This window comes from Tuber melanosporum (assembly GCF_000151645.1).
Source record: "Tuber melanosporum whole genome shotgun sequence assembly, scaffold_118, strain Mel28".
In the NCBI taxonomy this organism is placed as follows: domain Eukaryota; kingdom Fungi; phylum Ascomycota; class Pezizomycetes; order Pezizales; family Tuberaceae; genus Tuber; species Tuber melanosporum.
The window spans coordinates 105,041-117,205 of record NW_003298775.1 but is presented as its reverse complement, the minus strand read 5'-3'; the positions used below and the strand labels follow the sequence as shown (position 1 = coordinate 117,205).

Here is a 12,165-nt window from a genome sequence, read left to right as displayed (position 1 = left end):
CAAAAAAAGAGGGGGGTGTATTTTGTGGAAAAAAAATAATTCCAAAGCCCCGGCCGGGTAAACCGTTCCCAATTTTTTCCAAAGGAGATGGGAGGTAAGCCAGATAGCAAATGGTTTACCACTACCAAAGGAAGCAAGACAATCAAACCAAAGCCAACAAGGACTAGCTTCTATATTTCTTTCCTCCTCCCCCCCCCCCCCCCACAAACTTATGGTGTTGCAGAGTAAGGGATTCAATACTTGACTTGCATGAACGCCCAAAAACCTCAAGACCAGTAAAGGTCTCATAATAATATCAAGAGGGAGGAATAAAAGATGTTGTTTTAAAAGAAAGGAGAAATCACAACCACTAGGAGGAGGAGGAGTAGGATAACGGGGATAGGATAGGAGAAATGAAGGTTATTAAAAAGAAAAAAGAAAAAGACGAGAGCATAAGAGAAAGGTTAAAACATGAAAAAAATCAACAAGGAATCAACAAGGAATCTAGGCCTTATCCGTATCCATTCTATCATTGTCTCCTCCCTCACGCCTCTTAGCCATATCTTCCTGGGCTTTCCTCATGGCATAGTCCTCCTGTTGCTTGGCTATCTCTGCTTGGCGCTTCTCCTCCTCTCTGTCGAAGTAGCGTTGAGCGATAGGGCCAGCGTAAGAACGAAGTTCCTCAATCTTGGAGACGTAGACTGCTTTGGTGGTGTCTTCGCCCTCTTCATAGAGCCAGTTCTATAACACTGTTAGTGTCTCATGGATACCGGAATGGTGGGTTGGAAAGGTGGGGGTAGATAACTTACCTCGGCATCATCCAAGATAGATCTGAGCCGGCTTTTCTCATCCCCGGAAGCGAATTCGGAGTAAAGATCGTCAAGCTTGCCCCGGAGTTCGTAAATGTACTCCTCAAGCGCGTTCTTGCGATCCTCGGTGTCAGCAACCAACTTATCCTCCATCACCATCTCGATTTCGCGCTCCATATAGATGTTCTTAAGCGTCTGGTCGATGGTAGCTGTAGTGCTGAGAACCGGCAAATCACCACCCTTAACCTGCTTCTTAACCTTACGTGTCTTAGGCTTGACGTTTTCATCCGTCTCCATAGCCTGCTGCTCAGTCAGTAACGGATCATCGGCCATTTTAACGCGTTTGCGAGGCGGCGAGGGGCCACCGGAAGCAGCAGATAGGTAATGCTGGCGACTCGATAAATCCCGAGTTTCCTCAAAATCGATAGAGGGGGAGGAGTTCAGGGCATTTGTTTGACTAGAAACGGCTAAACTCACATCGCCCTCTTCCTTGATCTCCTCTTCCACCTCGACTTCCTCCACCCAATATCCACTCTCAACATTCAGTACTCCGTGAAGGTTAACACGAGCCTTCAATTTACAAATCATAAAGTCATTCTTGGAATCTGCCTTCACGCCCTTAACGGAAAACCTCCCGATCCATGGGTCCATGACCCCTGGAAGTTTGTTGGGCTCGGCATATTTGGCCTCCAAGTCAAAGGGGTCCTTGCGGTAGAAGGTAAGGATCTTGGTCGATGGGACGGCGTTATTCTTATTAAACACAGTAAGGCTAGTATCTTCGTCCGGAATATCGTTTGACTGCTCCCAAGTGAACTCGATAGGGTATGAGACGATATCGTGCACAGAAAAGTCCCTGACCTTGAAAACCGGAGAGAGGATAGCACAAGCGAAAGCGCATCCACGCGCCACAGCTTCGTCCTGGTTGAGGGTAAAGGATAGAGGCTTTCCGAAGAACTCGGCAATTTTGTCCTTCAGCGATGGAACACGAGTGCATCCACCGACAAGCTCGATTGCGTCAATATCGCTCTTTGACAAACCGGCATCCGCAAGAGCCTGTTCCAAAGGAATGGTGACACGGCTGAGAAGGGGCATAACGAGTTCCTCAAGCTCCTCTCTCTTCATCGTTGATGAAGCATCGACATCGTTCATAACGGACTCGATATTCAACACAGACTGAGCGTTTGCCGAAAGAATCTTCTTCAACTTCTCAACGCCAGCAGCAACACGAAAGTATGCCTTAGGGTTGGTGTAGACATCAATCTTGTACTTTTCCTTGAACTCCTTTGCGAAATGATCAATGAGCGCCTTATCAAAATTCCGTCCACCAAAATGTCTGTCGTAAGCGGTCGATAAAACAGTCAACTCGCCCTTCTTGAAAGCAACAATAGAGCATGTATAATTGCTATGGCCGATATCGATAAATGCAACACGACGAGGTTTCTCCTCGCCGGTCGGAAGATCGGTCTTGGTAATGCCATACCCGAGTGCAGTTGCAGTGGTATCATTCATCAACCGGAGGAGCTTCAAGCCAGCAATTTCGGCAGCGTCCATGATGCTACGACGTTGAGCGTCGGTGAACCAAGGAGGAACACTAACCACGACATCTGAAACGGGGAGCTTGAGTTCGGCCGATGCCGTCTGCCTAACCTTGGACAAGAACATCGCAATCAACTGGGTACCCGTGAAAACCTCATCCTGACCCAAGTACTTTACTCTAGCACCAAGTTCACCACCCCTCGCTTCGACGAGGTCTGCCGAGATGAACTGCCTCTCGATGTCGAGCTCCGGCTCATTAAACTTTCGGCCGGCAAGACGCTTGAGCCCGGAGACGGTGTTCTTGAGGTTCGAAATCTCTTGGGTCTTTGCCGCTTCACCTAGATATCTGCTCTTGGGACCGAACCCAACCATCGACCTAAACACCAAATACTCAGTAAACTCATCACCAAGCAAAAAAATTGATCTCCCCGGGATGAAACCAGGAATAAACGGGAGATAAAATGAAGGTTAGAATGGTGGGAGGTAGACTAACGGTGTTGCACGATTAGAGACTTCATTGGTGATCTGCGGGTTGGAAAAAAAAAGCGTCAGCCCCAAGTCTTCTCTTTTTATCGATAAGAAAATTTCATCCGGCCCGCTATGAGTGGGGAGGTGAAAATGAATGATGAAGAAAAGAATCGATACTCACAACATCAACACCCCTATTCCTAGCCACCGCAATCACAGTATTGAGGGCTCCGAGGTCGACTCCGACGACAGACATGATTGGTAAAACCCTGTGGTGTTTCTTCTATAAAGGAAAAAGAAAAAAAAAAAAGGAAGATTGTATCTCCTTTTATCAATTATCCTAGGAACGGCAGCAAAGAGACGAGAGATCTTTCTTTTCGACTTAAAAGGAGGCCTCTCTGTCTAGGGCCGGCAGCAGAGATGTTCAAAGGTATGATGGGAGGTTGTCGGTGTGAGAGGGTGTAGATGAACTCCTGGGAGGATGCAGCAAAAAGGAAGTCAGGTAAGGTAGGGAGGGGAGGAAATGGAAAAGAGAAAAATGAAATCCGATCTCAAAGATGTGGGGTTGGGGGAAACGGTAGAGGGGATTTTTGGTGGTAGCAGTAACTTGAGCGGTAGTGAAGTATAATCGCCGGTGGTTGTATACGCCCTTTGGCTACAGTGCCGTAAAAAAAAAAAAAAGGAGGGGGAGGGGTTGAGAAAGTTGGGTTGCTGCGTTGTTATCACAGCCTCATGCTTTTTATTTAAGCTGCTAACCTTGCTAGGTCTTGGCATATCCAGCGTCTTCTAGCAACTTCTCAAGTCTTCTATCAATCTTACAATCCAATGAATTTTTTCACCTTATTTCTTTTCCCCCCGGCGTCCCAAAATCCCTTCTCTTTCCTCTTTTCATTCTGCCTCTCCCTCGTATGATGCCCGAAAAATTGTGTGCCCTAGAACTAGCCTGCTACCCATTCCAGGAATTCCCCCCCCAACGATCCCCGTGCGTCGTGGTGGTGGTGGTAGGGGGGGTTCCTACTGCTGTTGGGTACATACCCGTCTGAACATACGAGTACATTTCCAACCCATTAACCCCCCTCTCTCCCGTCCCTATACATATATCCGCGATACCGGCCCAGCCCAGCCCAGCCCAGTCCAAGAAGAAAGTATCGAAAACGCAGCATTCCGGTCCACGGGCATTTGGGAAAGACCCATTCCTTTGTGCCCCCGGGTATCCACAGACTTTCTTCCTGTCTTTTTTTTTTGGGGGGGGGGTAGGATCTAATTATCTCTTGATATCATACCAGTTTTACGATTAATTTACCCAGCCAAACTACTCGAATAGTGAGGAAGGAAGAAAAAAACAAAACAAAACAAAACAAAAAGAGCGATCCCGTGAATCGAATCACATGACTCGATCTAGCCCTTACCCAAAACGGATTTAGTTATGATATGATATCTACGAGTACTATACTCGTACCTGTATTACAACTTTCCGTTGCCTAACGCAGGGCTCAGATTCGAGACCGGTACGATATTAACAGTATCATAATTTAACAAGATCAGTCGGTGCCTTTGAGATAACATGACAACCAAGGTTCGACAGAGCCTGATAGAACCTGGCTTTTGTATCCTTTCCAGTGCTTTATTACCACCTTACCGTACCCCACCTATCCTACCCGTAGAGCGCCAGACAAAACACAACACCTTATAATATCATAATATATTTATACAGGTAGACTCACAGAACCACGCAGAATCCCTTCGTCCCAGAGAAATCAGTATCGTACCGGTATCTTGCTTGCGCGGTGCGATGGTGCAATGAACAACATTACAGGAGAACAACCCAGCGAGCGTCTACGGTATCACCCATTATAATTACGTCAAACCCCCACCATGTGTCAAACCCGTAAAAGAATTGTGGTTATGATATAGTACCCTTTGCAAGAGGTCCAGCCAAGCAATACGGTAGTTAGCTTTCTCGAGAGAAGAAAAACAGCACTTTGATCGAGAGTACCCGTAAGCCGTTGCATAAACTTGCATCGGGACCCGCACCACCTCGAATACGGCATACGGGTAGCCAAAGAGAAATTGGGGGGGAAGGGCCTAGAACAAAAAGTAAATAAAAATCTTTTGCTACCATTCATTTCAAATGCATCCTATCTTCCACAATGGTGCCATAAACTCCCATCCAGCACCCCACAACCAATTCCCCGGTTCAACCTAGACTATATACTTTTGGAAGGAAATAGGAAGGCAAGTAAGCAAAAAGGATAAATAGTGATGTCTGCAAAGAATTGCACGTGAGGGGGGGGAAGAAAAAAGACCACTCGTTCTCGACACCCGTTGGACGCCCTCTCTGCTATCCACGAACGAGCAAGAACTGGAGAAAGGAAAGGCTAACGACAGTCGGAAAGTACAAATGTTAAAAATGCATGAAAAGGCAGATATGCAACAAACCAAGTGCCACGCTAAGGATGACATGTCACTGTTCTTTCGTATATCACAGTAGACTGAGACACCAAAACGAGATGGACCGGAAATGAATGAAAACTGAAAGCAAGAACCAGCTAAAAGGAAAGGGAAAAGGAAAAGGAAAACTATAAAATAAAACTATGATATAAAAAAAACCCGCAAATAAAACAGAGTTCGCAATCATGAAAAAATGTCCCAAAAGCATCGATAACTTTTTCTGATGCGAGAAAATGTAGCTTGTAGCCACATTTTCTGCCCCCCAATTACATCAATTACTAACAGTATTTATCAGGTGAAACCAATTATTTTGTACAATCGTAAAAACACCGAAGAGGAAGCGGAAACCCGTGAAACCCGTTAAAACAAACTAAAAAAAACACAGACCGATCATTTGGACGAACGATTTGGCTTCTTTGTGAGCTTCTTCCTTTCTTTTGACCGCCCTTCCCGATCATCATCAGCATCGGCAGGAGGAGCGGCGGGAGAGCCAGGTGTGGCAGTCATTTCTACACCCTGCTCACCTCCTTCGCCATCAGCCGTCCTGACCAAGCTTAGCCGCGCGAGCGGACTTCGCGCAGCGCTCGTACCGCGGCCATTGGCACCGATCGATTGAGGACGGTGGGCAGGTTCTGGGATGGCCAAGTGACTAGCCTGGTCCTGAACCGCATTATTAGGAGCGTTGGGGTTGGTTGGTGAAGTCGACCCGCTCACTGGTTGACTGTAATTATATTGGTTGTTGCTGCTATTTCTGTTGTGATATCCATTACTGGCGCTTCCAACGGAGTCGACGGAATCACTTGACTCATTCACAGCGTTTTTGTACCCATAAACATCTGACTCCGAAGACTCAAATGCTTCTTTCCTCGGCTCAACCATGTATGCACCTCCAGCCTCACGTTGATTTGACTGCGCCACGAGATACTTTCTGCGATCCTCCTCACCCATAATGCTCTCAACTCTCCTTGGGAAATAAACCGAGTTTCCAGCAGTAGTACTTGTCCCAGAGACGAAACTGTCGAATGAGGCACGGGGGTGGAGTGGGACCCGGGGAGCGCCGGGATTGCGAGGAACGATATCCGGAAGAGTACCCATAGAGTCGTTACTATAGTTGTAGTATCCACCAGGAAGTCTCTCTGAAGCTGAAAATTGTCCTTCCACTCTGACATCTGGGTGAACTGGAACACGCTGGCGGATTTGGTTGTTCTCAGCTTGCAGCTCGGCGGCAGGTCGGAAGGTCTCCGGGACAACCTGGAGATCGTCGCCCCTAGCCTCGGCCTCTTCAATCGCCTGTTGCGCTGTCTTGGTATCATCGGCAGTACCAGCGTCTGCGCGCGGGCCCCCCCATGTGCGTTGACCAGCGGTGAAAATTCCATAGACCATATATACCCAATTGAAAAAAGGGTTGAGGATAAACATCATGGGGTACAACCAAGCTTTAAAACGCTTAAGCTTGATACCAAAGTAGAACATGAGAGCCCAATTCAATCCTAAGGATACGGCAATGAATCCAACGGGAAGTTGACTGACTTTCTGGGTTGTTGTCAAGAGAGAGAGAACCATAATAAAAAACAGGAGTGCGGTAGTACGGATGGTGTTTTGCATGAACCGAACAACGCAAAGAATCGGATATCTCTTCCAAAGACGAATGTCCGTCAACATACAAACCTCGTTGGTGATAAACCCCAAGAACCATCTTCGTCGCTGCTTGAGCAAACTCCTGTAGGACAAGACAGCCTCGGTCTTGCAGAAAGCACCGGTGCACATCTGGATCTGATATCGCTCCTTGGCCCCAATCATGAAAAGATGGGTGAGCCATCTATCCTCGCCCAAGTGACATTTTCCGTAATCAAACAAGTCGTCACACTGCTCAGCTTTATCCGCGAAGTAATATTTGGCCATCTTACGGAAGGCAGAAAACCGCAATATAGTAAGCGCGCCAGGAAGACACGTAACAGAACCACACGCTGACTCCACCGACCGCTCAAAGAGTTGACCGTGAATATATTCGATATCTTGTAGTAGAGTAATCAAGGACTGTTTCTTGGCGGTTGATGTGATGACGCCTGTCATAGCCAACATGTTCTGCTTACTACCAGGTTTAAGCTCCTGTGAAACGGAAAATCGGGGTCAGCAAACCAGAGCAAAATGTAATCAAATAGGGCTTGAGGCTGAAGATCAAGGTTTAAAGTGTCCTTGGCCGCGCCTAGGAATCGTGTTTGGAACTTTCGGAAGAGATATCCAGAAGCCAAACTCACCATTTCATACACAAAGTTCTGAATGCACACCTTGTCCAGAATACAATCAGAGTCGATAAAAAGGATGAACAAATTGTCGTTTCTCTTAAGGTATTCGGTATAGATCTTGTCAATGAGCTTGAAGGTCCTCTTCTGACAGTGTCTCTTTCCACCATGAGGGAAGCGAGAAACAGTGATACGGGTGCCACGGTAGGTGACATCCAAGCTGTGGGGATAGCTGTCGAGCGAGAGAGGAACACCCAAGCTCTCAATGGTCTTAAGATACAACTCATCCTCCTCGTCTCCGTCGAATGACAAGAAAATATGCAGGCACGATGGAGGATAGTCTCCATCGACAATCGAATCAATAGCAGTCAGCAAGACCTCGGGGATCTCCTTATAAACCGGCATAACAATGACGACCTTCGGCGCAGATGATTCGTCCAATACCGACTTGATACGGCGATGTCTACCAAGACTGTTTGTGACAAGCTGGTACACGCAGAAGAGCCATGGAATTGTCAAGAGGGCTGCGAATGAATAGAACGCAAACCATTGCAAGAAGTTGACCATGGCAATAGGGAAGAGAACAGTGATTCTAGGGGGAAGCGGGAGTGTAACGACCATTACGGGCAAGAAGATGCAACTAAAATGGTATGTTAGAATCCAACCCGTCGGCCGCCCTCAAAAATTGGAATCTAAACCTACCGAAAAGCAGTGAAAAGGACCATCATGACAATGGCGAGAGCCCGAATGTGCCATGCATCGGCCTTCTGGAACACCTTGACCAGACAGTACAAGAAAGCAGCCTATCCAATTTTTAGCATCAAGCCCCATATCCTAGCAATAAAATCTTCATACCAGCCATAAGAACCATTCCAGCAGAGCTGCCAACATAACCCCACCCATGATCGAACAATATACGATCTACAAGTATCCGTCAGTACCAAGCAACTTCATCAAAAAAACCACCCAGAGAGCTATTTACCTCAGAGACAGCCCACGGGTCTGTCAGATCCGGAACTCCATCCTTGTTCACCATGTTGAAAAAAATTAATATTAACCGCCTGAATTTTCGTTACCCCGAGGCTAATGAGTGTACGAAGGTAGGATGTTGTAAAGAAAAGGGGAAAAAAAAAATGCAGTTAAACGAGAGACTGGAATTAAGTTCGCAAAAATTATTACCGGAGAATATTCTTTCGATCCGGAGCTTTTATTCAGGTACCAACGCCCCCCTCAAAAGGTGGGCGAGGCCGGTGTTTTGATGGCTCCGGCTGGCAAGGTGCCCAGACAATCTGAAGCTGGTAACGTGGTTGTCGTTAGAGATCCCTTTGTCCACAAGCGGCAACGAACCCCGTCCCTGAACGATCGTTTGAGTGTTTGGCTAACTCTCAACAGAAAATTCAAGCGCACAAAGGAGTGTTTCGACCAGGGAGAGCCCAGATGATTTGTGACGGGGGGTTGCCGGTAAATGTTCCCGAAAGCAAGAAGGAAAAAAAGGAAGAGAAAAAAAGGCGAGAGAAGGGCGGTGATAAATAATTCAATTCGTGGCAGCTCAGGACCGTTCCGGCTCTTCCAGAGTATGTGAGGAGGGTAAAGTCGGCTGAGTGCCCAAAACGAGCGAATGACTATCGGGAGAAATCGTTAATGACAGTACTTCAGATGCTAGCTGACAATTGAAAAGAAGGCACAGCACAGAGCGCTTCTGGATACAAGGCCGTTTGCCCGCTTGCAGGAAGCAAAGTTGGAGGAGGAAAAGTGCCGGATCACACAAGCAAATCACACAATCAAAATAGAAATAAGAGGGTCACACATACCAGTACAGCAGCGCACACTACCCGGAGGCCCTAGGAACAACGATTGATAGAAGCCCCGTTGAAGAATTCGCCAGCAACACCGACCAAAACGAAGGCAAGCGGTGCGTGTAGAGAGGGTTAGAGAAGAGGGAGAGAAGGAAAATGGAACGAATGTGGGAAGAGGAAAATATCCCCGGATATTGTGGGCGGGAGGAAAAGTAAGGTAAAGATTGTGGAGCGAGTGAGCAAGAGCAGGGAGGGAGGGAAGGGAAGCAAGAAGTACTGCTTCTTTTTTTGGGAGAGGAGGGGTGGATTGGCAGGCAAGAGCAGATGAATATAGGAAGGAAGTCGATCAACGGGACAGGAACACCCGAGTGAAAGGGTGCGCAAGTCACTACTACAAGTGTACTATGCTACAAGTACCGTAGTAGGAATTGGATTGGTTGATTGTGAGACGGGGACCTAGCTGGTTATGGAGGAGGGGAGGGGGGAGTAAGTATAATAAGTGGTGAACTTGCGGTACCACTGTACTGTACTCGTACTTGTACCGCGAGCATAGCACAACTATGTCAGGCGTAAGAATACCGGTACATGCAAGTACAGTACTGCGCAAAAGCTGCAACCAGATACCTTTTTGGCAGAAAGAAAAGGCGAGAACAAGGTCAAGAGTGCCGGTACAAGCCAAAAGGGCAATAATCAGTCAAAAGACAGTTTGCGACATAATAGCACTTTCTAGCCCGCCCACGGGACGTTTGTGTCTCCCAAACCGTCCTCATCTAAGAAAGTTGCTCTCATTCTATCCTCCCCTTCTTCCCCCCTTCCCCCGTGATGTTTTGGCTCGGTGGAACTCTCAGACACTCCTCCGCGACCTCCATGCCCGAGCTAGGCAGAGCAGAGCGCTGGAAACAAGCTCGAGAGCAAGAGAAGGGAGAAAAGAGAATCAGAAAACCGGTTACAGCCCCAGCAAAAGGGGCAAACCTTGAACGAGAGTGGGATTTCTCGAGAACAAGCAATGGAGGTCCTGGGTTGATTCCGTCATGAACCGTGCGTACCACACTGCAAACATTCCTCGGCGAAGTCGGAACAACTTTTCTTTGGCCACACAAGCTCGAGTACGAGCACTCAAGCACTTGCGAGTCGATTGCCTTTGCTTTGCTGCTGCTAGGCACCACCTATTAGGAGGGCCCGTCACTCGCATACCCACCACCACTTAAGCGAGCAACGCCTAAGAAGCAAGGATCAGGCATCGGCCATCTGAGCTAACAACATACCCCTGGCGAGAGTTACCGTATTGTGTCCAGTAATAGCAGCACCTACAGCATCAGACAACCAGCACAAGTATCATACCCAGGGACATTCATTATTGCAAGACAGGCATCATTTTGCTAGTTAACCCAAATTAACCGTTCACTAACTTCTTATGGGTACTTGGACACCTCCGGGTATGACACAAGCACTATCAACAATTGTCCTGCCTTGCCGTTGACAACAAAACAATACACTCACGCAACCTTCCACCCTCGGTTTATTCTCCGGCGACCAGACTCAGATAACCCCTCCCCTCGTGCCAGTTCGAACACATGAGTTATCCGCCGCGCCTTGTACACTTCACGCGCTCCTCACAGCTTGACCTGCCAGTTCCCGTAAACCTGAAAACCCCATCCTATCAAACAAGCCTTCAAGACCGAGTGGAAGGAAGCTCACTCCATTTCTCTCCCGTTACTACTTGTAGACAGGGAAATAACGTTATTGTGAATGCTCGTGCAACCATAACGCACAATGGAGCTAAAGGCGCGAGAGAGAGGGGGGGGTGCTAACCTAATTCTCGATTTTTTGCACCTCCGATCTCCGTTTGCCGCTGCAGCTAATGTTCTCCCTCCAATCGAACTTCCCCATGCGCTCAAGTCACACAACAAATATATCCCACCACACCCACCAGAGTGTTTGAGCCCTGAAAACAGGTGGTGTCTTGCCTAAAAGGTACCGTTCGAAACCGAGAGATAAAAAAGAAAAGTGCAAACAGAAACGGACCCACTTGTGCTGTGCTCGAGTATATACTCGTACTGTACATGATCCACCCATGCTGAGAGGTTACTACAAGTATGTATCTCATTGTTTTCCCCTTTTCGGACGACAATTGAAAACATCTGGCTTGAATCGCCACTCCAGTCCCTTCTCTTATGTCGAAGGAAGGGGCGAAAACACGGTCAATCAATCACCTGCGCCGCTGCGCGGCGTATCGAATCGTTTGCCCTTTCACACCAGGCTCCTTGGGAAAAGTTTTCCCATTTCTCCGAGAGGAAGGAAGAAGAGCCGCTCATGATGAACCACCGGCACAGGCAAGGTACTTGTATCATACTTGTACCGGCACTCACAGACCAAGTCTCGGGCTTCAAGCACCGCCCCGACAAAGAGTCTTGAAATGACTTCGTCAGGTACGAGTTCGGTGCCCGTCTCTCACACTTTTGCACTTGCCGTTATTCACTGAAGGCAGCTGCGAAATATGCACCCCCATCTCAAGAAGTGTAGAAATGAAATATAATCTAATCTCAATGCCATAAGGATCACCAATTACATTCTCTCTTTTTTCTTTGCTTCACCCCGCACCGTTTGATTACGGCGTTTATAATGTTTGGAAATAAGGATCAATCCTTCCTCTTTCCCTAATCGCATAATAACCGCCATCCAGAAGGCCGAGAAGAATTCAAAAGTAGCAAAAGTGAGGAAGACTAAGACATCCGTGGTTCTCCCATTCGTAATACTCGTAGCAGGCGAAGCAAGATATCGTGAATCAAATCCAGTTCGACTTGCCTTTCTAGTTCGCTGGGTAATCTCAGGGGAAACATTCCGATATGTTTCATATTTAAACGGATGGCTCACCACATGCTT

General features: G+C 47.5%; 2 protein-coding genes; both read right to left on the bottom strand.

Moving 5' to 3' along the window:
• Nucleotides 1-3,477, bottom strand: part of GSTUM_00001748001 (uncharacterized protein) — a 3,808-nt gene extending 331 nt beyond the window's left edge. Inside the window, exons 1-5 of the mRNA XM_002835772.2 lie at nucleotides 2,974-3,477; nucleotides 2,818-2,849; nucleotides 1,266-2,700; nucleotides 789-1,088; nucleotides 1-720 (exon numbers count right to left, since the gene is read on the bottom strand). The exon at nucleotides 1-720 is cut by the window's left edge and continues 331 nt beyond it. Of these exons, the coding sequence (XP_002835818.1) occupies nucleotides 484-720; nucleotides 789-1,088; nucleotides 1,266-2,700; nucleotides 2,818-2,849; nucleotides 2,974-3,048 (2,079 nt within the window). The 5' untranslated portion in view covers nucleotides 3,049-3,477 and the 3' untranslated portion in view covers nucleotides 1-483.
• Nucleotides 3,478-4,890: 1,413 nt separating this feature from the next.
• Nucleotides 4,891-9,009, bottom strand: GSTUM_00001747001 (uncharacterized protein). XM_002835771.2 has 6 exons: nucleotides 8,666-9,009; nucleotides 8,469-8,547; nucleotides 8,342-8,407; nucleotides 8,189-8,289; nucleotides 7,502-8,126; nucleotides 4,891-7,352 (listed from the first exon to the last, which is right to left on the bottom strand). The coding sequence occupies exons 2-6, from the start codon at nucleotides 8,520-8,522 to the stop codon at nucleotides 5,634-5,636; spliced, it is 2,565 nt and encodes an 854-aa protein (XP_002835817.1). The 5' UTR covers nucleotides 8,523-8,547; nucleotides 8,666-9,009; the 3' UTR covers nucleotides 4,891-5,633.
• Nucleotides 9,010-12,165: the final 3,156 nt, after the last annotated feature.

Excerpts from the sequence above, each read along its gene's own strand:
- GSTUM_00001747001 (XM_002835771.2), bottom strand. The coding sequence starts at position 8,522 with ATGGTGAACAAGGATGGAGTTCCGGATCTGACAGACCCGTGGGCTGTC. Across the intron at positions 8,290-8,341 it reads TGGAATGGTTCTTATGGCTG|GCTGCTTTCTTGTACTGTCT; the intron begins GTATGAAGATTT and ends AAAATTGGATAG. Across the intron at positions 8,127-8,188 it reads GTCCTTTTCACTGCTTTTCG|TTGCATCTTCTTGCCCGTAA; the intron begins GTAGGTTTAGAT and ends ATACCATTTTAG.